Below are 27,086 nucleotides of genomic sequence, written 5' to 3' on the forward strand. Positions count from 1 at the left end.
AAGCAACTAGTATTCTTAAATGGATGCATCCATGCTCAGCTGCCACACCAGAAATATGCAACACTGACACATCTATATTATGAACTTCATCATAATGCTTCGGAGCAAAAACTAACTTCTCACTTTTGGTCTCTCTGATTTTTTAAAAGCACCTAGCATTGGCCTTACTCTGCTCCCATTTACATCAATGGGAGCAGAGATAGGCCAGCCTTGAACAATACTGAAAATTCCACCCAAAATTACCTCGAGCCATTCAAGAGATCAATTATAATCTACAGCTCAATCCTGAACACTGTCAATAGCAGCAAAGTTAAGCAGAGTGGTTTAAAAAGGTTATCGCTGTCAGGAATGAATTGAAATAATTACTTACAGGTAAAACAAATTTGGACTTGGAAGCTACAGAATAAGTTTAAAAAGAAGAAATATGCTCCCCATTCACTACAAACTAAAGTAAGTTGACAGTGTCTGGCAACTACATAGCTTAAGAAGATAACTGAAGCCCAAATAATGTACTAGCACTCCAGTCTGCACCATAATGAAGAAAATAAGGGCTTATTCCTTATTTTTGAGAGTCATTAGAACAAATCATGCCAGCAAGCACTAGTCAGAGGAATAAAAACAGTTTGAAAAAAAATCAGGCCCAAATAGTTTCCATCTTCCCATGATTTTTTTTTTTCTGACTTCAGTCACAGACAATAGTGGGGAGATGACAGCTTGTTTCCCATAGGAGAAGATGGATTTCCACACTAGATCTGGGAGCAGTTTTTCAGACTAGTTTGTTTTTTGGGGGGGAAGGAAAGTTGGCAAACGGGAAAAAAAATTATGTATGGTCAATTGAAGCTATTTGGCCTAAGTTTGTGATGAATTTGCCAAATAGTTTCAACCAAAAAGCTTAAGCCTAGATTCACAAGGGGACTTTGGTGCCATTCACAAAACCCAGAGGAGGTGGTGGTAATGATGCCATCCTCCTTATACCCAATAACCTTGTGGTTTGGACACTCACCTGGGATGTGGGAGACCCACATTTGAATCCATGCTCTGGAGTAGGATCTTGAACTCAGCTCTCCTCCCTTCCAGCTGAGTGCCCTAACCAACAGCCTATAGCATCATTCTTACTCTCTTCCCCAATGACTATTCAAGGACTCTATACAAAGTAGAATGGCTTCAACATGAGAGACAGAGTCCCACCTCGGAACATCCAATAGCCTGATGCTTAGGCCACTTACCTGGTATGTTGGAGACCTGAGTTCAAGTGCCAGCTCCAGAGTGGGGATTCAAACCCAAAGTTTTCCATATCCCAGGTAAGTACCATGGTTACTCCATAGAAAGGAGACACCACCCGCTCCAGTTGTGTGAATCTAGCCCTTCATTTCCTTTGCTTTTAAGTTAATGCCCAACGTAAAAATGTATTTTGTTTGATATGAAATTTTTTTCAGCTTACTTTTAAATTCACTAAAAAATTTTGGTTTTCGTTCAACTCAAACCAAAACTTCTAAAGAGCTGAAAAATCAGTTATTTTCACAACTCTGTTCAACACTCCCAAGTCAGGACAATCTAATTTGAACAGATAGTTTTAAATACACAAAAAATATGTTAGTGTCCATGCAACATTTTGTGCTACTTTAACTTAATTGGTTTAAAATTACACCTTAAGTTAAACCAGTGTGACTTTCTCATGTAGACAAGGCCTGAGAGATTTTAGGTAAAAAAATGGAACAGAAGTTTGAAGAAACAGTACAATAAAACAAAGACAATGGGATACTCACAATGTTCTACTCCATCTTTTGCCAGCCACTTCCCAGTTTGGATGACGTCAGTTGTATATCTCTGCTTAACTTGTAGCTTGTTCTTCCCACCTTCATTGCCTTCATGTATTTGTGATTTATGTAGCATATCCTCACTACCACTAATCTAATGAGAGAAATGTAGATGTGGTTAGGGCAGTGCTTGAATCAGATTCCTAATTTACAAGCAATGTGAAAAAAAAATATATAGCTCAACTATTAACCCACTATATAGAGCAGTGGTGTAATAGATTATATGCAACTCAGAAACACATATAGTATCAGTCATATTACTAAACATTTATCATCACGAATGGGAGAAAACAAAATATTTAAAATTCCATAATCTATCCTCATTTGGGAGACGAACGACTGCTTCCAATTCCGGGGCCAAGAGCTGGTTTCACTGTGCTTTAAAAACAAAAACTGCATCATACCCTAGTCCCTTTCATTGTCCACCCCAACACTGCTCCTAAATATACAAGGGGCACCTCAATGACATATTACCTTGGACGTTTTCTTCGCTTGCTGTTGCCTCTCTCTATCGAGATCCCATTTCGATTTTTCCTTTTTTTCATCCTCTGTGACTCTTTCAGTGCTGAAATATTAGAAGATGCTTACACAAGCCCAGGCTAAGATGTATGTGTTGATACATAGCATCTCTCCCCTACTCTATTTGTTAGGAGAGAGATGAGGCTGTATTTTGCAGAGTGTATTATATTCCATAATGCCAGCGCTAAAATCTGGATCAGCTCCAACATGCAGACAGAGCAGATGGTAACCCAGAGCAAGAATATTCACAGCACTATTCACAATTTGAATGACAGCAAGCTAAGAGGAATGGACTTTTTGACAATGGACAGCCCATAGACTAGATCCATTGCTGACGATCTCGCCTGGGTGGTTTCATACGGCTGACCCTGGCCCAGCTTTGTTACAGCAACACTGAACTATACAGAAAAGTCTTGCCAACTAAAAAAACCAAACAAACAAAAAATGATGGCTGATGAGAGAAAGATGAGGCAGTCCATAGCCAATGATCTTCTGGGTTATCAAAAACACAACTCCTGTTTCCTCTCCCATATTTAGCTAGTCAGCTTGACTGGCTCACTTTATGTTTAATTCCCATCACCACGTCAGACACGTATTAGGATAGGTGAACCAATTCTGACGGGTTTCTGTTTCAGTGCCCCTCACACACTCTGATTTGACACAGCTTTGCTCTCCTTCATGCAGTCTCCATCTCCCTCTTTGCAGAGCTGGCTCTAGGCACTAGAAAACCAAGCACGTGCTTGGGGCAGCAGAATTCCAGGGGTGGTTGGGGCAGCACAATTCCAGGGGCGGCATTCCGGGTTTTTTTTTTTGCTTTGGCAGTTGCACTCTCGGAGGTGAGTTTTTGTTTGTTTGTTTTTTTGCTTGGGGCAGGAAAAAACCTAGAGCTGGCCCTGCCTCTTTGGTTCCTGACTCCATCAGAACTCTCCCTGATTACACCATCCCTTCCACACTCTCCTCTACAGTTGCCCTCCCATCCTACTACATAATCCCAAAGCCCACTTTCACGTATGTTTACGTGTGAAATCATTTTGGTATCCCTCTGAATACCCAAGCCATTCCGGTGATGCAACGTCTCTCCTCATTCTATTCCCAAATTGCTTTTTTCCTTATTTACACATTTAACAAAAATAATCCAATTTATCACATGCTACAGCAATCTCCATTAAAGCAAGCAGGTTACCGAGCGACAGTAATTACATTTACTGCAATGTTTGAAGTATGTATTTTTACTCTTAAAATAGTTCAGGGTGAACTTCAAACTTGCCTTTTTCCTTCATCACGTCTAGTTAAAGAGCTGGACAAAGAATTCCTAAATAGAGCTGTTTGGAATATTTTCAATTCAATGAAATTGAAATGTTTTGCGGAGACATCAGTTTGGATGAAAAATTCATTTCAAGTTGTTTTGGATCTGGGTTCAGGGCTCTCTGGTGACTTCTGGAGAGCGGTGGGAGAGTTCCTACTGAGAGCAGAGTGTTGTCAGCCCAGATCACGGACTTGAACCTGGGTCTCCTAGGCTACAGAGTCAGTCTCTCTCCCGTTCCCACATCGAAAAGCTCAGGTTTCCCAGGGGAAAGGGAGGAGGAGAGGAAAAGGACATTTTGACAATTCAGCTTTCTGCAAAACCATTTGAGAGGTTTTGGTTTTGTTCCCTGCAGAACAAAAATGAAGTTTGAAACCTTGAAAGTTGTCAGAAAGTGGAATTGTATTCACAAGTGTGTTTGTGAAATTTCACTGTATTTCTCAAATAAAATATGCTGTGAATACCTCATAGCTTATTCACCCAGGTCTATTACAGAGCTAAAAAGGCCATTTTCCTTTGCTAAACCTGTTTAGAGGAGCAGAAATAAAAAGCGATTCAAATAAATGAAGAAGTTACCTGGATGTGGCAAACAGAAAAGTTTTCTGCTTCTATTGAAAAAGAAAAGTAAAAAAACTTCACTTATTATGCCTTGTTCGGCAAGAAGCTAAGCCTTACACAATGCCACTCAATATTTGATATTTCAAAGTGTGTTTCTGTACAAACAATATAACCCATGTAGTGACCTGCATTTAGAAATGAGCTTTATGATCAGTTAAAAGCAGTATCTTTCCCTTATTTTCTAGAATAAAAGCAGTTTCTGAAAAAGATGTGCATATTGACCTGAATAATTCCTTATATAATAATAAATAAATAAGCAAGCTAATGGTCAATGAAATTACTCACAGGAGTAAAGTCAAGCATGTGCTGAGGTGCTTGCAAGATTAGACCCAATCTTTTAAATATTAGTTTTGTTTCATAAAACCTTTCTAAATACAATTAGCTTTTTTGACCATTAGAAATAAAGAAAGCCAAAACTCCTCCTCTACTGCATTATAGATAAGCCATTTGAAACATAATGATATTTCCTGGACACACTGATCACTTTTCAGTTCAGAACTAAAATTTGAAACGGGACCTCACTCAGATAAAGCAAATAAGCTCTTTTTTTTGAAAGTTTAAAAAAAAAAAAAAGGTCATTTGCCCAGTTTTGGAATCTGACTTAAGAATTTCAGAGGTTATGGCCCCATCTAGATTTCCCTTCATGTGTGACAGAACACGAAGTCACACCCATCAGAAATATTTTCTGACACCAGTTCAATTATTTTCTTCCACACCCATCAGCCGCTGGCTAAATACGTTGCTGTGGCAAGGAAGTGTGAACACTGTTTTTGTCATCAAGCCTTTGAGTAGAGAATTACCAGCACATTCCTATCTTCGACAGAGGTTTATACAGGCATCTCCCTTATGGAATTTTAAAACTCTCAGAGATTTACTCAAGACCTGTTTGATATAAAACATGCTGTTTAAATTTAGATTGTATCACTACTTCTTTAAACATCAGAAGCGTGAGGCTAGGATTTTCAAAGGGCGCTAAGGAAATTGGTTCCATAGATCCCACGGGATGGGCACATCAGTCTCCAGAGTCCCCACAGAACAGCCTATTATGTGAAGGATATGATAGTCACAAGTTTCCAAGGCAGCAAAACATAGCACCAGCATGTCTTACAGATTTATCTAGAAGGTCAGGTGAGGGTTGCAGAAGATGACCTACCTTTTCGTGTTCTTGGATTCCCGTGCTAGATACTAGAATAAAGATTTATAAACAATTACTGCATTTTAGCATGTTCAGGTTATACAATCTTCCACAGTTTTAATGCCGTTGAACTACAGCCTGTGAAAGGGAACTGTGGCTATAGAGAAGACTGGCCCACATATTCAGTCAAGGGTACTCTAGGCTACATGGGGGCAAACACCCACTTTTGCAGGGCCCAATGGCCAGACGGTCAGTTCCCTGCATGAGGATTGGTTCACACCCTGTCAGCTCAATCTTTTCACGCCCCTTGGATCAAGAACAAGAATTGGCCTGTCCCAAACACAACCCTGAGCAAATAAGTTGTATTCTGTCAAAGAGAAACGGGGAAGAAGAGCCACCAGGAAGGGGAACAAGGAAAAAAAAAAAAAAGAAAAAAAAAAAAGGGCACAAGAATAAACCTGACAGAACAAGAAAGGCAAAGCGGGAGGGGGAGGGGGAGAATTAAGATGGCATAAGAGTTCCATGCATTGGAAGTAGCACCTCTTCCACCCTCCCCCCCAAAGGAGGCTGAATTGTGCCAAGTTAACTTCTCTTCCTTTGCCCCCTCATCCCTGGTACTTCTACATGACTACAGTCACATGACTTTTTCCATTGCAGTTCTACCTTCAGCCTCCCCCACCATGATCCTATAACTCCATCATACACATTTTCAGCCTCACACGCAAGTTTGTTTCCTTCTAGTGGCAAAGAGGAGAGGATAGGTTAGGCTGTAAAGCAGGAATATTCACCTTTAGGGCTGGTCCACACTAACCCCCCCACTTCGAACTAAGATACGCAACTTCAGCTACGTTATTCATGTAGCTGAAGTTGAACTATCTTAGTTCGAACTTACCGCGGGTCCACACGCGGCAGGCAGGCTCCCCCGTCGACTCCGCGTACTCCTCTCGCGGAGCAGGAGTACCGGCGTCGATGGCGAGCTCTTCCGGGATCGATCCGGGATCGATTTATCGCGTCTAGACAAGACGCGATAAATCGATCCCAGAAGATCGATTGCTTACCGCCGGACCCGGAGGTAAGTATAGACCTACCCTTAGTCACAAACAGGGGCATTTTTGTGAAAGAGGGTAACTCAGACATGCAACTGAGCTTCTAACAGATTAGGAGGAACAATGCCATTTCTTTAAAAAGTAGTTACACCAATGAATATAGGCGGAGTATGTGGGGTCTAACAGACTCACGGTCAGCAATATCCTGAATGGCACACGAGGTTAGAGAGTTCCCAGATTGTTTCACGTATGATATGGTTTCTTCATAATTATGTAGTTCTTCAGATTCAGCACTAGGGAATGATGAGAGAAAAAGGGGAGGGGGGGGAGAAAGAGAACAGTGTTGTTGTTTTTTGAAAATCCTACAAAATAAATTAATGGATCTTGAAGAACTCTGGCATACAATCTATGAGAAATGAATTATTACTGGGAACTTCTATCTTAATTAAGAGGCCTGCGCTAAGATGTGCACTGTCTCATGCTACATCTACTCTAGAATGTTGTGATTAAACATTTAAAATCACCCATAGGATAACTTCAGTTGAAGTTCACCTTGCCCACATAAAGCCCAAGTTACTGGGCTTTGTGTAGACACAAACCTCAACGTATCCCCCGATCCCACCCCTCAACCTGGGTCCAGAACAAAAGGCAGCAGCCAAGCCTCCCTTAGTGATCGACATTCACTGCACTTGAAGTGAGCTCATGGACACTGTGCATCACCAAACCTTGCCAGTCAGTAGACCAAGTCACACTAGTGTTCTCTGTAAAAAGCAACAGAGGGTCCTGTGGCACCTTTAAGTCTAACAGAAGTATTGGGAGCATAAGCTTTCGTGGGTAAGAACCTCACTTCTTCAGATGCAAGTGTTCTCTGGAAATTATTCATGGAAATCCCCAGTGTATTGATGGGCTGAACCTACAACATGCTACTAGGTTGCTTGTGCGCAGAGTCCACTGCCTGTCATGCTGACCAATAGTGTCTCATTGTTTCCTGGTACTCCCTCATTGGTCTGTCTGTAACTCGCTGGTGTCTTTTGCCTTATACTTGGATTGTCATCTCTTTGGGGCAGGGACTGTCCTTTTGTTCTGCATTTGTACAGCACCTAGCACAACAGGATTTTGGTCCAGGGCTCCTAGGATACAAATACATAATAACGACCACAAGAACAGCAGAGACTTTTGCACTTCAGCATGCAGATTGCTTCTTTAAAATGTGATTAGTTTGTTTGGGTTGCTACGTATTGCTAATTCTCTGCAGGGGTGGGGCCCAGCCAGGTGCAGAAGTTTCAGCTCCACCACTGAAACTGAATAGAAGCACTGAACCATAGACATTTTTGCTTGGGATGCAGGGAGTGGGGCAGTGGAGAAACCACACACAGCTTGAAGTCCAGTTCTAGCAAACTCTCAACCAGTATAAGTGGGAGAGGCTTTGTTGAGAGCACACAGAAAACAGAGGTAGTTTCATTTTCTGATTTCTGCACATCAATGCAATTTTCTAGCAAGGTTTTGCACTTGGCATTTTAAAAATGCCAGAACTGGATAGCTATAGGAGTGTGCACATTGAGTGTGAAATAGTGATGGAAAAACATTAGAAAATTTTTCTTTTATTGAAAGCCAACTGACAAAATACCTTAACACAAGGTGCTCATCAGAAAACCATTTCTGGAACTCTTATGCTGTCACCACGGTGCTATTAAACTTAGTAGGAACAGAGCAAAGATTAAGTATGTTTTCCTGCCTAGCAGTTAAGCGGGGGGAGGGGGGAGAGGGGGAAGATATCAGAGGGTAAGAGAAAGAAACAAGAGAAATTAAAATACTGAAGTCAGTGCTAGAGGTAGAACTATTAAAAAACAAGTCTGTGCCACTGTTGAACAAATTTCCCCATCACACCCTATTCATTTTATTAGCGGATCTACCAGAAATGAAGCCAAACTTGGCAGTATGTAGCTCTCATATGCAGATTGTTCAGTCACTTTATGCATTCATTTCTAATGCATCCTATCCCTATGCTATACTCTAGGGATTAAATTACAGCATGGGGAGGGGAGAAGCTCCCTGTGAAGGGGCAGGGAGAGCTACTTAGGTGGGGTGGAGGAAGCAAGTGCCCTGTGCACCTTCCCTCCCCCACGAGCTTGTCCCCCATCCTGGTGCCAGAGCTCTGTCTCATCACCCACATCGGTGGCTGGTGCCCTGTGCGCACCCCCTGGCCTCTGCCCAGGTGCTATTGCTCTGTCCTGTCTCCCATGCTACCCTGGCAGCTGGTTCACATGCTCCTGCTCCTCTCCCAGGCTGGGTGTCTCCATGGGAACCTGTGGTGGCTGGAATGCAGGACCAAGAGTCGTAGCCCGATTCCACATACTGCAACTGGGGTTGCCAATTTTGGTTGGACGTATTCCTGGAGGTTTCATCACGTGACATAATCTTTAATTCAAGGTTAATCTTTAATTCCTGGAGACTGCAGGACAATCCTGGAGGCTTGGCAACCCTAACTGCAGCAGCAGCTCCATCCCTTCCTCCAGGCCCCACTCTTGTCTCTGCCTCCCTTCTGCATGCACACAGGGTGGAGCATAGCCATGTCCTGCTCTGACGTCCATGAGATATTGTGGACGCAGAAACAGATTCACTCCCCCTTCCCCCCAACATTTCCATTTCAAGGGCTCTAGTCACCCTGTGCTTCCCCCCAGCATCATGCGGCATCAGCAGGATTTCAGCTGATGCCGCAATGAATGTCTGCCACAGTGAAATTCACCGGAGTGGACAGGGCTGTGCTACAGCCTCTGTGATAAACAGAGCTGTTACATAATCATGTGCGAATATCGGTTATTGGGCTGGTTACTATAGGACTATAGTGGGTTGAATCAACTGGGCTGTTGGAAAATACAAGCAAGAAGCACACACTAAGGTAGTAGCTGTTGGGGGATGTTGTTGGTGAGGTGTTCAGGCTGACAGAAGTATCTAATTCTGCCTGACCCACCATTACTGATGATTGGGCTTTAGGTGAGCTAGACATGTGTATAGACTGCTTGTTGTTTTAAAGTTCTCTGTTTTATTCTATTGTTAAGATTAAATACTTCGGTTTTAACAGGCTGTCTGGTGACAGACTCCTGAAGGGAGGAACCACAGGCACTTAATCCAGAGAGGGACCTGCTGGATAAACACAATGGATACACAGAATACTGTAGCCCAGCGCCCAGTCTCGGAATGGGAGAATCACATGATTCCCTCTCGGAAGAGAGGGGGTGCATTCAGAGAGGGGACAGATGCAAGCAGCCCTTTAACCACTGCACCTTCCACATCCCTAAATGATCATGGTGGGGCCCAAGAACTCGTGTGTGACTTGGTCTACTGATGGGCACGGTTTTGGTTGTGCAAAGTGTCCATGATCTCATTTCAATTTACCATGTGGGCAGGGTGACTGGCAACTCAAGTTGGATAATTCACTGTTAAATATTCAACAACCTACTATATAATCATATTAGGAGTTCAAGGTAACTAATCTTTGCTGCAATATATTACTTGGACAGTTTAATTTCTAAACAAGAATTATATTGTTAATAGACAGTGGAACACGTGGAAAAATAAGTCTCTTCTTGCTTGGCATATACAAGGCAACTTGGTTAATTTATAAACTGATTGCATCAGTGACATTTAGAATGTGTGGGGTATTTATTGTAATGGATTGAAAACTAAATTACACGCATTAACTTCCCCACTGTGTTATTTAAAGTACATGAATTTTCAATTCAGCCATTGTATTCCCTTTGTTTAGTCATCCATGAATATTCATGAGTAAAAGGTGCTTGTCCATGTCAATGTTCGCACCCAAAGCAAAATAGATATTGATCCATCTGTGGGATTTGCTTTGCACACCAGAGTTGTTCACTCCTTGCCTCTACAGTTCCAGTTTTCCAGTAAAGCAGCCAAATTACCACGACTTCCTTGTTTATGATGTAATTGGTCAACTAAATACAAACCGTCAAATAAATGCTGAACCACCAATAGGTGTAAGTGTATTTGCATAAGGTCTTTGAAGAGTTGCAAACAGCCAAATCAACATGTGCACTTTCCACTGGGAACCAGTTGGGGAAAAAAAAGTATTTGATTTATAATTAGATGCTCATCATAATACATGTGCACAAGGAGTCCAAATTAAGGTTAAGCAGGCAACCTTAAATCTGGCATTTCCAACCTTTTCAGTGCTTAGTTTTGCAATCTTCATGTTGTTTAACATGGATTTTGTATGCATTTTCCAAGGTTTTTAAAATAAACAAACTGAAAAAAATAATAATAATTCCATCACATGGAAACATTAACATCCACATGGGCCATTAGCAGGGTTGGAACCTTTAGGTCTACCACACAGACTTCTGCCACTTCACCTACTACTACTCTCCGTTAGACATTTAGCTCATCATCCGCTATGAGGGGGAGCAACTAGCAGAGATAAGACACTTTGCCAGCTGGTTTCAGAGATATTTTCTGACAGGAATGTTGAGACTCAGGAATCTTGGGGCACATTCTCCTTCAGAACCTAGAATGGAGCCCTTTTGCCCTTCCCCCATCTACCTACCCGCCCCAAAATGGATTCCTTCGGCCCAGTCCAATCTCTTCCCTCCCCGGCACCGCTGGCTCTTCATCAGAGTCCCCTTGTACAGCCAGACCTTCTGGACTGATTCAAGGCCTTGCCTACACTCCGAAAAAGTCCTGGTTTAGCAGTTGGTGTAGTTGCACAAGTGCTGACCCTCTGAAACAGGGATTAACCTTGAGAGAATCAACTGATGCAAACCTCAGCTTCTATTGTCGACACTTACAGGGTCATCATCAGTGTGTAGATTCCAAGTGCCAAATTAAGGCTATTAATGTGGACACTTGGCCTTAGATTCTCTATTTTTATTTCTTTAAGTCTTTGGGCATAGTTCTGCAAGGTACTTAAAACACATGCTTAACTTTAAGCATACAAGTAGTCTTAAGTACCTAGGAATCAGTGTATTGCTCCGGGTTCAAAGAGGTACCTATGAGGTGGCCAGTTTAGAACACTAGCAATACAAATCCCATTCCAAAGATCACACAAGTATAAACAGCAACAAAAAAATACCAAGAGCGGGGAGCAAAATCTCATGTACCTTAGGTCTGTGCTTGCTGCATAAACAGAACGAAAGATCAAAATCCTTTTCTGCTGACAGCTAAGGATAACAGTAAACTTCCACCACCTGCAGATTATGCCAGGTCTTTGTTTCAGCAACAATTCTCAAAGCATTTCATTTCTAAAACATCAAGCTGGAGAATGTGGGAAATGAGGGGGGTGGGAGGAGATACCCACACACATGTGGGTGGTGAACAATCTGCTTTGAAACCAGAAGACAGCTTGTCAGAAAGCGTGTCATGTAGTGTTTACTGCAGGCTAAACAAAGGAGCACTAGCAAGAACCAGCCACACACACACACACACACACACGTCTAGCCTTTCAATAATGTTCAAAGCGAACAGAGGACAGGAGATGAGAACAAGGTCTCCTGGCCTAAGCATTATTATTTTTTAAACTCTTTCTTTTCTGCAAGGTCAGTTCACAAGCCACCTATGAACCTAGCTCTCCCAGTGTGCCCCATAAGGCTTTATGGGGGGGTGTGTGCTTATAAATGTATGTATGACATAACTGGAATATGTTTTGTGCTGCCTGTGCCATGTAATATCTCCCCGTAAAGGTTATGGTCTACTATATCTATTCATCCTATTTGTACATATATATCATTTTCTACTTGAGGTTAAGAATATGGGCTGTATGCTTGCTTGGTTTCTAAGTAAGCTTTGGGAGGCATTTGGTCAGCTTCTTTAGGAAGGAATTCGCCAGGTTAAGTACCTGATCAGGAAACACTTGGGGAACACTGCATCTTGGAATGCTCCAATCCACATAAGAAGTCTTCCTGGAGACATGCAAGATACCATGTGGACAATGGCTTCGGCCTGTAAAGACTGAGTCATGCAGGGGCATGTGACTTGCCCAGGTGACTCCAGAACTCCATCTTGGAGCTGGACTTTGCATAGGAGGGGGGTCTCCACCCAGAAGAGAGAGTCTATTTAAACCCGTGGTAGACCCCTCCATTTGGTCTTCAGCTGGCTAAGGAAGGAGCCTCTCCACCCCACCAGGATACTTGAAGGGAACTGGAACAAATGACAGTAACTACAGGGGGTGAGAGTTATTGCTGGACCCAGGCTAAAAGGAGATTAGCCCGTAAAAGGGAGCATTCTGGAACTGGTGAGGAACTTATCTGTATTTAGTTTGATTAGACATAGATTTGCACATTTTATTTTATTTTGCTTGGTGACTTACTTTGTTCTGCCTGTTACTACTTGGAGCCACTTAAATCCTATTTTCTGTATTTAATAAAATCACTTTTTATTTAGTAATTTACTCAGAGTATGTATTAATACCTGGGGGAGCAAACAACTGTGCATATCTCTCTATCAGTGTTATAGAGGGCGAACAATTTATGAGTTTGCCCTGCATAAGCTTTATGCAGGGTAAAATGGATTTATCTGTGTTTAGACCCCATTGGGAGTTGGGCATCTGAGTGCTAAAGACGAGCACACTTCTGTGAGCTGTTTTCAGGTAAACTTGCAGCTTCGGGACAAGGGATTCAGACCCTGGGTCTGTGTTGGAGCAGACGGGAGTGTCTGGCTCAGCAAGACAGGGTGCTGGAGTCCTGAGCTGGCGGGGAAAACAGGAGCAGAGGTAGTCTTTGCACATCGGGTGGCCCTCCCAAGGGGGTTTCTGTGATCCAACCGGTCACACCAGGTTCAAACGTCTCCAGTTACCACCTCATGACATTCTAAAGACTTTGGGGAATTTTGTAATTTCCTTTCCTCTATTGTTGTAAAGTTTATAGCTTGTGTAAACTTTAAGATCTTATTGTATGTGTCTACCAGGACCTTGTCTAAGTATGAGAGGGTAAATTGGTTGCTAGTCATTCATATCTTAGGGCATATCTACACTACAGTGGGAAAATCGATGCTTTGAGATTGATCCACCGACGGTCGATTTAGCGGGTCTAGTAAAGACCCGCCAAATCGACTGCAGATCGCTCTCCAGTTGACCCCATACTCTACCCCCAACAAGAACTCTACCCCCCACGGTGTAGACTCCATGGTAACTTGACCTAAGGTACGCCGACTCCAGCTACATTATTCACGTAGGAACTATTACAGGAACTATTGTTTGTTTTAGTACAAATATATGTTCCTGTAGCCTATAAAGTTAAATCCACACACTTACTTTTCAGGAGCCATGTAGTCATCTTCTACAGCAGCTGCAAATAAAAACCAACAGTGTTTGACAAGTGGCAAACAAAATATAGTTGCTACTACATTCATCATGAGACTACAATGGAATAGGACAATGGGCTGAGTAGCACATAGAGTGAGAGATATTTTAAGGACCACGTGGCAAAGAGAGGTATTGACACAAATGTCCAAGTGTAAACATAAAAATTAAAATCTTTTGTCTGTATACATCTTCCTACGTGCAGTTATTCCTTTCCCCTGGAGTTATTAGGAAGGGGAGGTACCAGTAATAGGTGATTTGATCATTAGAAATATAGCTAATTGGGTTTGTGATGACCAGGAGAACCACATGGTGAATTGCCTGCAGGGTGCGGAGGGTGTGGACCTCTCCAAACATCTAGATAGATATATGTGCTGTCCTGGGGAGGAGCCAGTGGTTGTGGTAGATGTAGGTACCTATGACATAGGGAAAGGTAGGAGAGAGGTCCTGGAGGACAAATTTAGGCTGCTAGGAAAGAGATTAAAGTCCAGGACTTCCATGATAGCATTCTTTGAAATGCTTCCAGTTCCACATGCAGGGCCAGTCAGACAGGCAGAACTGCAGGGTCTCAATGTGTGGATGAGAAGATGGTGTTCGGAGTTGGAATTTAGATTTATTAGGAACCGAGGAACCTTTTGGGGAAGGAGGAAGAACCTATACAGGAAGAATGGGCTTCACCTAAACCAAACAGAAGCAGACTGCGGTCATGTAAATATAAAAGTCATAGAGGAGTTTTAAAATTAATGGCTGAGGGAAAGCTGACAGATGCAGAGGACCACATGGTTCAGACAGACATCCCTCATTAAAGGGGATACTCTATAGCCTAGTAAAAGAGGAGAGGACAGAAGTTGATAAAGTACAGATAGGATCTTAGAAGCTTCCCCAACACCTATTGACTCAGTAGCTTCCAAGACCTTACCCACTCAGTTCCCAAGAACTTAGTTCGACTTCAAAACATGTCACTGAAATTTCTTCGTTGGCATACAATTAAAGTACACTTGAGTTGATCAGGCTGAAGCACAGGGGATGGGTACGGGGCACACCAAATATCCAAAGTTACACAGCAAACCTCTTCCTTTATATACATTTATGCATTGGATTGGTCACTGTGCTCTGTACAAGCATGACTTCCCCCCTCCCCCCCTTATGTTCCAGGCTTCTTTACCCATTGTAAATGGTTCCCCGAGTGTTCCCCCTTATCTTACTTAGTACAGACATTCTGTTTCTAGCTTACCAATTCATTTACCTCCCTAATCCTATCTCCCAAGAAACGAGGCCTCGACCACATCCAATTACTCATGTCAAGCGAGGCCTATAGTTGGGACTGAAAAGAAACCAGTCAAATGAAAAAGAATCCCATTCAATTACATCACAGGAAGGCAGAGAAATAAATATTGACCAGTTTTATAAGTGCTTGCATACAAATGCCTGAAGTCTAAATATCAAGATAGGGAACTTGAGTACCTGGTATTAAATGAGGATATTGATGTAATAGGCATCACAGAAACTTGATGGAACAATGATAATCAGTGGTACACAGTAATACCAGGCTACAAAATATATGGAAATGGCAGAGTAGGCGGGAGAGTGGCCCTATATGTGAAAGAAAGCAGTCAAATATAGTGAACATCTTAAATGAATCCAACTGTACCATAGACTCTGTATGGATAGAAACTCCATGCTTGAACAAGAGGATAGCGGTAGGAATATACACTTCCGACCACCTGACCAGGACAGGGATTTTGAAATGCTCAGGGAGATTAGAAAGGCTACAAAAAACAGAAAACCCAATAACAGGGGATTTCAACTATCCCCATATTGAGTCAACATGGCTTTTGTAAAGGGAAATCTTACCTCACCAACCTATTAGAATTCTTTGAGGGTGTCAAACATGTGGATAAGGGCGATCTAGTGTACTTGGACTTTAAGAAAGCCTTTGACAAGGTCCCTGACCAAAGGTGCTTAAGCAGTCACAGTATAAGAGGGAAGGTCTTCTCATGGATCAGTAACTGGTCAAAAGATAGGAAACAAAGGGTATCAATAAACAGTTTTCACAGTAAGTAGAGGTAAATAGCAGCGTTCCACAAGGATCTGAACGAAACCAGTGCTGTTCAACATTCATAAACGATCTGGAAAAAGGGGGTAAACAGTGAGGTGTCAAAATCTGCAGACGATACAAAATTACTCAAGCTAGTTAAGTCCAAAGCAGACAGCGAAGAGTTACAGAGGGATCTCACTAAACTGGGTAACAAAATGGAAGATGAAATTCAATGTTGATAAGTGCAGAGTAATGCATGTTGGAAAACATAATCCCAACTATACATACAAAATGATGGGGTCTAAATTTGCTGTTTCCACTCAAGAAAGATCTTGGAGTCATCATGGATAGTCCTCTAAACTGCTCAATGTGCAGCAGCAGTCAAAAAAAGCTAACAATATTAGGAACCATTAGGAAAGGGATAGATAAGAGAGAAAATATCGTGCTGGCTCTATATAAATCCATGGTATGCCCACACCTTAAATACTTCATGTAGTTCTGGTTGCCCCATCTCAAAAAAGATATTTGGAATAGGAAAAAGTTCAGAGAAGGGCAACAAAAATCATGAGGGTATGGAACAGCTTCCAGATGAGGAGAGATTAAAACGACTGGGACTATGCAGCTTGGAAAAGAGATGAATAAGGGGAAAAATATGATAGAGGTCTATCAAAATCATGAATGGTGTGGATAAAATGAAGGAGGAAGGTGTTATTTACCTATTCATATAACACAAAAACCTCTGGGTTACCCAACGAAACTAATAGGCAGCAGGTTTAAAACCATACATAAGGAAGTACTTCTTCCCACAAGGCATAGCCAACCTGTAGAACTCGTTACCGACATATTTAAGTTTATTTTGGTTCTGAATCTGAACAAAAACAAAAAGGCAAAAAAAAATTCACAACAGAAATTCTGAAAAATTTCAAATTTTTCATTCAGATAAAAAGAATTTAATATTAATGTCAAAAAAATCTTGACTCCCTTTCCATCCAAAATTTCTTTAAAACAAACAAAACCAAACAAAACAAAAAAACCACTTATCGCCCTGTTCCCACAAAACAGTTCAAGTTAGGGTAGATATACACTTGCAGTAGCATGCAGAGTATATATGCTACACGCCCAGATAGCCTGGGTATAAATAGCAGAGTATACATGTCTGTCGCATCTTACGCACATTTAACATGCGCGATTTCAACTTTACGCGGTCGGCAAAAACAAAAAAAAACAAAAAAAGAGAAAAAACAACAATTTTAATACTATACCTGTAATGCGGGCGATTTCGCCCACCATTGAACTCAATGGGATTTTGGCTATACGCGGTTTTCGCTTTACGCACTAACTGCGGAACAGAACCCCCGCGTAAGATGAGACAGACCTGTATGGTAATGCACATCTTAGATGAGTAGAGTGCCCTATACACCTCAGCCCCGGGGTATATACCCTACACAACTCTCTACACACCCAAGCAGTGCCTCCCACATCTACACTGCTTTAAAAAAAAAAAAAGAGTAATGTAGTATCCCACTGCCTCCAACTATTGGAGCCCTTTTCCACTGCAGTGAAAGGCTCTGGCAGTGAGGAAAGGCTATTGTAGCAGAGAAGCATGGGGAAAGGCTTTGGCAGCTCCCTTAGTGGTCTTTCGCCCAATATTTCCCCCACTAGAGCCTTTCCCTCTTGCCCCCGACCCCAAGCCTTTCACTGCGCTGTTTGACACACACCACACACACACACCAGTGAGCGTGGACACAAACTGCTTTCCAAGGCAGTGCGTAGCTCATGGTGGTGTGCAGCGTAAACAAGGCCTCTGATGAAACTGCATTTTCTGACAGAAAACTTAAAATCAAAAGGTTTCAGAGTGGTAGGCGTGTTAGTCTGTATCAGCAAAAAGAATGAGGAGTACTTGTTGCACCTTAGAGACTAACAAATTTATTTGAGCATAAGCTTTTGTGGGCTAAAACCCACTTCATCGGATGCATGCAGTGGAAAATACAGTAGGAAGATAGATAGATAGATAGATAGATAGATATACACACACACACACACACAGAGAACATGAAAAACTGGGTGTTGCCATACCAACTATAACGAGACTAATCAATTAAGGTGGGCTATTATATATACTTTGGCCAAACCGGACAGTCTCTACGCAAAAGAATAAATGGACACAAATCAGACGTCAAGAATTATAACATTCAAAAACCAGTCTGAGAACACTTCAGCCTTCCTGGTCACTCAATTACAGACCTAAAAGTCACAATTCTCCAACAACAAAAAAACTTCAAAAACAGACTCCAATGAGAAACTGCAGAATTGGAATTAATTTGCAAACTGGACACCATTCAATTAGGCTTGAATAAAGACTGGGAGTGGATGGGTCATTACACAAAGTAAAAACTATTTCCCCATGCTAATTTTTTCCCCTACTGTTACTCTCACCTTCTTCTCAACTGTTGGAAATGGACCATCCTGATTATCTCTACAAAAGTTTTTTTGTTGTTGTTTTTTGTTTTCCTCCTGCTGATAATATCCCACCTTAATTGATTAGTCTCATTATAGTTGGCATGGCAACACCCAGTTTTTCATGTTCTCTGTGGGTGTGTGTGTGTGTATATATCTTCCTACTGTATTTTCCACTGCATGCATCCAATGAAGTGGCTTTTAGCCCACAAAAGCTTATGCTCAAATAAATTTGTTAGTCTCTAAGGTGCCACAAGTACTCCTCGTTCTTTTTAAAATCAAAAGAGTTTTCAACCAGCTCTGCTAGAAACTAAGACAAAATCTCTTACCAGTTTCATTTCTTCTGCTGACATGTGGAGCTGACTGCCGGAAGGCACCGAGATTCACTTTTGGGGGCCTCAGAGGTTTCTTTGGAGGGGAACCAAGAGATTCAACTGAAGGAAGTGGTTTAACTTTTGGAGGTTTGCTATCCTTGACATCAAGTTGTCTTTCTGTGCCAGCATGATGGAGAAAGGGTTCTGATGCTGTTTGTAACAAGAGCCACAAGGAGAGAGTCAGTTATTACTTCTCATTTCAAGTAAAAATTCATGTAGGACTGTTTGCATAAATTGGCCAAAAAACTGGTAGGAATGTCAGTTTCCTTCCCAGTTAAAATTTGCCTATTCTCATTTTATACATAGACACTTACTCAGCGTGGGGCCTGATTTTTCAGTGGTGTTACAGAATGAAAAGTAGTAAGTAAGTAGTAGTAAGAAAGCGGAAGGCTCTTTTTCTGTTTCTTCAGATTGTTATACAATTGGCCACCTTTGAGAGCGATCTTTTTCTTGATTTGTTGTAAAAAAAATTGAATTTTCGGTGCCAATAAGTTTTTCATTTTCTAGACTTTAGCAGTATAACTCTCTTAAATATGCAGCTCCAGTAAGGTAGCTTTCCAGAGTAAACAACGATTTCATAGAATCATAGAACTGGAAGGGAACTTGAGAGGGCATCTAGTCCAGTCCCCTGCGCTCAAGGCAGGACCAGGGCCAGCGCAACCCATTAGGCGACCTAGGCGGTTGCCTAGGGTGCTACAATTTGGGGGGCGGTGACCGCGGCGGTATTTCAGCGGCGGGACCTTCCGCCGCCTCTGTGGGGGGCGGCATTTCGGAGTGGGACCTTCCGCCGCCTAGGTCAGCAGAAAAGCTGGCAGCGCTCCTGGGCAGGACTAAGGATTTAATGTTTTCAATATTTTGGCACTAAATCTGAAGCTGATCAAATGAACTTGCTGCTCAATACCTCCTTGGTAGCACGTTTCTAGAAGAAATGCCCGAAGAAGCAAGTGCATTCTTAGTTTGGACCTGAACTTCCCAACGTTGGGGGAAATGTACAGATCTGAGGATTCAAACCAGCCCCATTTTTACTCAGAAGTTATCTTTATAGAAAATAAATCCCTTAATTTTTTGCAGAGCATATGAATCATAGAATATCAGGGTTGGAAGGGACCTCAGGAGGTCATCTAGTCCAACCCGCTGCTCAGAGCAGGACCAATCCCCAGACAGATTTTTGCCCCAGATCCCTAAATGGCCCCCTCAAGGATTGAACTCGCAACCCTGGGTTTAGCAGGCCAATGCTCAAACCACTGAGCTATTCATGAATACCATGACATAAGAATCCAGTCGGATTCAAATGAAACACATTCTTCCTCCTTAACCCTGTTTCCAGAACTTGAACTTACCTCCCACCCAGTCCTCTGCCCCCTCCCCAGCAGTTTGAAAGGACCTAGCTAGCCAGTTACTCACCTTCCTTTCTTTCCCTACCCAAATTATTTGTCAGTTTTGTGCACCTCTACATATCAGTTATCGTCATATCTTGCCATGCCAAAGCGCCACTAGAAGAGAGTTCTCTCTGGAAGCCTCCTGCTCAATTCTGCAGCATGTAGGTACCCATCCCAACTGATCCTATATGCTCTCTCTTTTGGATCTGCATTAAAGTTCTCATGGCTGAGCCTCAAAACTGGCAGAGTGCCATATAAATACCATGTAACGACGTTGAGAGGATGGATTTACCTTTCAGATACTGAGAGGTCTCACTTGGCTTGTGTGGATCATAAGCAAGCTGAGAGAATCCAGTCGTCTTAGGGCTTTGCTCAGTGCTCTTGTAACCGCTAGATGGACGGGGAGGTGATGAAGTCTGGGGCAGTATAGGCATTCTACTGGCGGGGAGAGATTTCTTTTGGGTAGAGAAATCCAGTACTTGCTCCTTCCCAGCACTTCTCATTTTGTTGCTCTCTGCTCCGAGGGTAGTGTTCAGAACCCGTGGCTGAGCAGAAGGATTCCCACTTATACACTGTGGTGGTGGAAGCATTGCACACTTCCTGTCATTCTGAGCTGAAGCACTTTCCCAGATCTGCAGAGTATGATGGAAGGAGTTTAACAGTTCTTCCTCTGAATTTGCATTAACAGATGCCTGCTGATAAATGCAAGAAGTTGGACGGGGTTTCTGTGAATCCCCTCTAGGAGGTGCATCTCCACAAAGGGCTCCCTCCACGGCTTTATTCTTTGGGCCTTCATTCTTCCCTGCTAGATACAAGTTGCCATGCTTGACTCTAGGTAATACGAAAGGTTTGGACTGCATTAGCTCTGAGCTATGCACAGCAGAACAATTTTGTTCTCTCTTTTGTTCTGACATCAGCACTTTCCCTTGGTTCAGGATTCTGGGACTGGACACACCCTTAGTGTCGGAGCTTGGTAGGTGTAAACTTTCTGCAGGAGGCTTCTTGGGTGGTTGTGGCACAGTATTTGAAAAATTGGAATCATTTTGAAATTTTGCTCGGAGTGCTCTGAAGTCACTTATGCCTTCCTAAAGGAGGGGAAAAGCAGCAGAAAGGTTATTGGCATTCTCCAAAGAGGCAATTAGTTCATACTGTTCATTTGGTGGAAAAGTGGATTAAAATTTAATGGCACATTTACAAAACATTAAGTGAATTGCCAAAGGGTGCAGATACCATGCCCCTCACCCAAAACTAAACAGAAGACCAATATTAAGTCTCATGTGTTTAAATTTAGACAAGCTACTTCAGCATAAACCCCTCCCCCCCACCACTTACACAGTCTCCAAAGGAGTAATCAACAACAGTGACTTGCAGATACAGAGACAAGGTGGGTGAGGTAATATCTTTTATTGGACCAACTTGTGTTGGAGAGAGACAAGTTTTTGCCAAACAAGGACACTCCACCAGAGAAGATGATCAAATCATGGAACAGGCCACCTAAATACCCCAAGAGAACTTGCTTCAATACAGAAATAAAAACCCTTCTGACCACACACTTAGTTGTCACCTGTTACCTCACACTGGAAGGGACTGGACTCGATGACCTTTCAAGGTCCCTTCCAGCTCTATGAGATAGGTATATCTCCGTATATCTCCATATATTTATTTATTTTATTTTATGTGGGGTGTCAAACAACTACAACCCATACTTAATGGGGACCCCATCCTCAACCTCCACTTCTGGCCTCAAACAACCCCAAAACCTCTCCAAGATCATCATAATCAGTGGCAAGTTCCCCACAACACAGCAACTCAAAGTGGCACCAGAACTTGCTGGAACAATACATCTCCACTGCTACAATGATCAACACCTTTCAAGATCCATGGATCCTACACATGCCTATCACAACATGGGATGTACCTTATCCAGTGCCCTACCTAAACTTAATGCTTCACCAACTATGTGGGTGAAATGAGACAATCACTACTCTTAAATGAGCTCACACAGGAAAGACCACCCTATCACCTGTGGATGAACGCTTTCTGCAAAGCCATCTGACCTATCAATCCTCACCCTCAAAGGAAACGTGCACAACACTTTCAAAAGACGAGCCTGGAAGCTTAAATTCATTACTCTGCTAAACACTAAAAATCGTGGACTGAATAGAAATACTGCTGTAATATGCCACAAATCCAATCTGTAACCCACTAACCTGCTCTTTTTGCCCCCTTTTTGCAGAGGTGTTAATGGGCCACTCTACCTCCAATAGTCCCTTACAATATGTGCTAACTACTTATTCTAAACTCTCTATTCCAGCTTGCATTTTGCTGTGATGCTGGCAGTACCTTTCCTAGACCCGGGGAAGAGCTGTGTGTGGCTGGAAAGTGTGTGTCTCTCTCACCAACAGAAATTGGTCCAGTAAAAGATATTACTTCACCCACCTTGTCTCTCTCATATCCTGGGATCGACACAGCTACAGGTACACTGGATAGTGACCTGCATAGGCACAGGTTGGAAAATAGTTGCTTGGTTACACTCATTACGATCCTGCAAGGCACTGAACACACCAATATTCCATTAAAGACAATGGCTTCAGAAGACACTCAAACCACACAGGATCAGGGCCTAGGTGAGAGACAAGGGTTTAGGAGTCATTACTAATGAGGGAGGGAAACAATAAGGGTGTCTCCTCAGCTGTAAATTGATGTAGAGTGGTCATAGATCCATTGATTTCAATTGATCTGCCCCTAAATGAAGAGTGACTCATAACTAGTTCCAGGACTCATAAGCTAGTACTTTTCAAGTGCTAAATTGTTTCAATACCTCTCCCCCGCTCCCTTTTGTTGTAAGTGCTGGAAATGATACAAGCTAACTGACATTAAACTATTTTATTTAAGGACATGAAACACAGTCATGTGTGCCTGCTGCTGCCCAGAGCACCTAATACCCTGTCCACCCACAGACTAGCTTTCTAGTGTCGCCTTCTCAGAAAAGGAATTACAAGAACAATCCTATCCATCAAGGTCCCCAGTATTGTTAAACAAATCTTGCATCCCTCACACATGACTGGTCCTACTGACCTCAGTGGAACTTCGTACATGAATAATACTTTGAGGCCAAATTGTATCATCTTAGAATAAGTGGTAATTCACTCATTCTTTTATCTCATGTCAGTGCAGTATGGAACTTGTATCAGATTTCCAACACATTCCTTGATCCTCAGATTTATAATCACCACTATTCATTCAGCGTGCCAGATAAACACATAACATGGGGTAGGAAAGACAAGTTATCCAGGCAGGAGAATATATTGTCAGTAAAAGTCATTTTTCTACATTTGCCTGAAAGATTAGCATTTTTTTAAACTTGTTAAATTTAATTTTAAAAGGTGTGGGCAAAGTTTAGTGAACTTCGTAGGTTTGTCCCATTTTGTCCCAGGCATTTTGCTGTCCCATGATGAAAAATAAGGCGTCTGTGATATTTATCTGCAATACACTTTTTGAATTCAGTCCTGAGCAAAACTAAAGAGAGCCGGACATCAAATTTATGAGCTACTCAAGTCCTTGGACTGCTCTATAAAACCTGTGATATGCCATGATTACATTAGGTGCGCCAGGTTAACTATTTAGTTCAATGCAAAGAATTGTGATACTTCACGAGAACCTGTCTATTGAGGAAATTGGAAAAAATAATTTATGACAGAACTGCCTTCTTCAGAGTGGGGAAGAAGTGCTTAGACCCGTAACGTTAAGGCAGAACAGATGAATAGCATACTGAGGTTTTACTGAATTTTATTTAATTGCACAAGTTATTAAACACTGACAATTTCTCTTGAATAACCCCTTTCAGTAATGTTATTACTTTCACATGACAGTGTACGATGTAAAGAACCTACCCCGTGAAGGAGAGTGAATTGCTTCTATTATATTTCATATTTGGGGCCAGCGATGTGACGCACTATAAGAAGCTTGGCTAGTCTATTACGGAGTTTAAAGGGAATGGAGATTGCCAGAAAGAAAACTGATTCACCCTCTATCCAAGTCACCACAGAGAGCCATGACTACATCAAACAGATAATGGGACAAAGTAAGGTGCCATTGTTTCTATTGCAGAGGCACCAAGCAGCTGTGTATACTGAAGCTACACCTGAAGGACTTAACACTGTTTATAGCTCCTTAAATGCATTTCAGGTGTTTAATGGTATCAATGAGAAACTGGGTAATACAAGAGACACACGCAACTGTACATGAGGGAACAAGTAGTTTGGTGCTTATAACTGCAATCAGCAGGTTAGACAAGACTTGTCTTCTTTGGTACAGTGTCCATTAAACCCACACCTGTTTGTTAACCATCTAATGGCAAAATGGGATGGCAAGAGTTAACGGTTCTGTCTTCTGTTCTGTGTCCTCCCTCTCCCCACCCTTGCCTTAATTAAAAAGGATGTGAATACAAATCCCTCTTTCCCTCAGGTTATTTCTCTTGCCTTGAAATGGGAACTATAATTCACTTTGCTTAATTAATCGACAGCTTCTCTAGTTTCGCCCTGGCTTCTTTAAGTGTCTGTGCTGCTATTTTTCCACTTTGCAAACAAGGGATCTAGGAATGAAGAGTGATTTTTAAGTGCAGATGTTGTTAAAGCTTTATAATATGTCTATGCTAACTGCAGCCATAGTACGTTAGACTAGGGAACTCTCCAATTTCCCCCCCACCTCCCCACACACACACTTCTTGAAAAGGAAACACATTCACATGGTCAGATTCAGATGGTTGGCATTTTCTACACTTTGTATGCCCATGAAACACAGACCTAAGAAAGGCACACTTGGCACTACCATATGTATTAGAGCTGGGCAAATCATTCATGATACCATATTCACTGAGATTATGCCTATTTATGAAAAATTATAACACTTGAACAGATCCCATGCAGTAGGGTGCCTATTATGGAAACAAGACCAAGTCTGAATGAGGACATTATAGAAGCCCACACTTAATAGTGGAGATAAAGAGAGGGGAGGCTCTTTTTTTTTTTTTTTTTTTTTTAAAAGGCCCATCTCAAGCACATGCTAAGTAGGCAAATCCTAGAAAGGTCAGTTTTGCAATGAAATCCATGGTGGCCCTCCACTCCTACCAACCTACCAGGTCTCCTGAGGTTCTTCCCAATGTAGGGTCACTGCTTCCCCAAATCCCCATGAATTTCTGGAGGAGAAATAGGAAACAGCCTGAAGCACACCCTAAGATAGCAACCAAAGCACACAATGTGGTAGGAAAGGAAAACACCACAGGCAGAGAGTAACCTGTAAAGATTAGCATGGTACTATTGTGATAACTACAAATTTACTCTAATTGTGAGTTCAATTGTAAAAAGCGAGTGTAATTTCATAAGATGTCACAATAATCTATAACACAACAAATGCTGATAGAAAGAGTTGCAGAAGGCAGACAGAAAGAATGAATCAGTCCAAACGAAGAGGCCCGCTGACAGAACTCAAGGACTGCGTTAAGATCATGCTGGGTAAATAAGAAGAGCGTGGAACTAGAAATGATGAACCAGAACTGATGTTTTGGAAACTAGACCTGATTAGTGGACAAAACAATGACAGGATATTCCGCCCATCACTCCCTTTTGGGGGTCCTTAAGGAAAGACTTTGTGAGGGAGAAACTTGGCTACTGGAGTGAGCTTCACCATTATGGCTGCTGCCACGCTTACCCTCCCCCAGAACTCCAAGCCTTCTTCACCCTAATCTTGAGATGTCCTGACCAAATCGGGCCAGAGAGGAAGTCGTTTGACATACCTCACCACTTGAGATGTGAGACTACATCTGTCTCCCCCCCCCCCCCCCCGTGTCCTTTTCCTGCCTCACCTTATTTCTTCTCTTTTCTCTCTTTCCTTCTGCTTAATAAGAGTCTGGCTTAGCCTGACAAGACAGTATTTTTTGCAACACTGTTGTAAGCTTGTGACCAGAATGAGGCAAGAGCAATGCCCTAAGCAGCCCAATCCTACTATAAATTGGGTCTCAGTGTGACCGATAAGGCCACGTGCTGGGCCTGTGTTTCACCAGCAGCGAGGTTGCAAGCTGTGTTTTCTACCTTCGCTGTTCTTTTCTCTCCCCTCTCGTATGTGTCTTTTTTTTTTGTCGTCTAGGATACAGGATTAGACTTAAACAGCAACAGCAGCATCTCCAGCCCATCTTAGCTAAATTCTCTTGTCCTCACGAGGACAGTTATTACAGTCTTTCACACCAAAGAGACCGTCAAACAAAGGCGACTTTCCTTCTAAAACCAAAAACTCTCCAGTGTAAGGGCAAGGGAACAAGAGATGTTGTTAAAATGAAAGCCTTACGTAAGATCTTCATTTCAAATGCTTTCACTGTTTTTCCTTCTTTTCTTCATCTTTAATAAAAGGTTAAAGCAGGGGTCGGCAACCTTCGGCACGCGGCCCATCGGGGTAATACGCTGGTGGGCCGCGAGACGTTTTCTTTACGTTGACCGTCCACAGGCACGGCCCCCCGCGGCGCCTAGTGGCCACGTTTCACCATTCCCAGCCAATGGGAGCTGCGGGAAGCAGCGGCCAGCACATCCCGGGCCACTTCCCACAGCTCCCATTGGCCGAGAACGGCGAACCGCAGCCACTGGGAGCTGCGTGGGGGCTGTGCCTGCCAATGGTCAACGTAAACAAAACGCCTCACGGCCCATCAGAAGATTACCCTGATGGGCTGTGGGTCGAAGGTTGCCGACCCCTGGGTTAAAGAGATTTTTAATGGTGTTTGCCATGGTACTAAGCAGATTGAGGTCACTGTACACCAAACCAGAACCTTCTTTTAAACTGTTTAATGTTGCTCCTTAACTAGGTTATGGTAACACCTTTGGCCCATGTATTAATTTAAATGGCATTTAACAGTAGTCTCAGGGCTCCCTGGGAATCAAGCATTCACAGAGTTCGGGAGCTTCAATTCCAGGCATCAGAGGAGCTTAGAAGTAACCCCCCCATCTGCCACTTGACAATATAAAAACTGCTGCAGGGGTAGAGGATGTATTTTTCTTCTCAGTTGCCTGTTCTGGGTGGGGATAGGTCTTTTCCTAGGG

General features: G+C 42.5%; 1 protein-coding gene across 1 annotated transcript in view; it reads right to left on the bottom strand.

Annotated features, from left to right (window-relative positions):
- FYB2 (FYN binding protein 2) overlaps positions 1–22,539 on the bottom strand; it is a 37,189-nt gene extending 14,650 nt beyond the window's left edge. Inside the window, exons 1-9 of the mRNA XM_065409292.1 lie at positions 22,441–22,539; positions 20,294–21,086; positions 18,578–18,772; positions 13,706–13,739; positions 6,631–6,731; positions 5,411–5,442; positions 4,216–4,247; positions 2,292–2,382; positions 1,767–1,911 (exon numbers count right to left, since the gene is read on the bottom strand). Coding sequence (XP_065265364.1) covers positions 1,767–1,911; positions 2,292–2,382; positions 4,216–4,247; positions 5,411–5,442; positions 6,631–6,731; positions 13,706–13,739; positions 18,578–18,772; positions 20,294–21,086; positions 22,441–22,539 — 1,522 coding nt within the window. The remainder of the gene's footprint in view (positions 1–1,766; positions 1,912–2,291; positions 2,383–4,215; positions 4,248–5,410; positions 5,443–6,630; positions 6,732–13,705; positions 13,740–18,577; positions 18,773–20,293; positions 21,087–22,440) is intronic.
- Positions 22,540–27,086: the final 4,547 nt, after the last annotated feature.

This window comes from Emys orbicularis, chromosome 8 (assembly GCF_028017835.1).
Source record: "Emys orbicularis isolate rEmyOrb1 chromosome 8, rEmyOrb1.hap1, whole genome shotgun sequence".
Taxonomy (NCBI): domain Eukaryota; kingdom Metazoa; phylum Chordata; order Testudines; family Emydidae; genus Emys; species Emys orbicularis.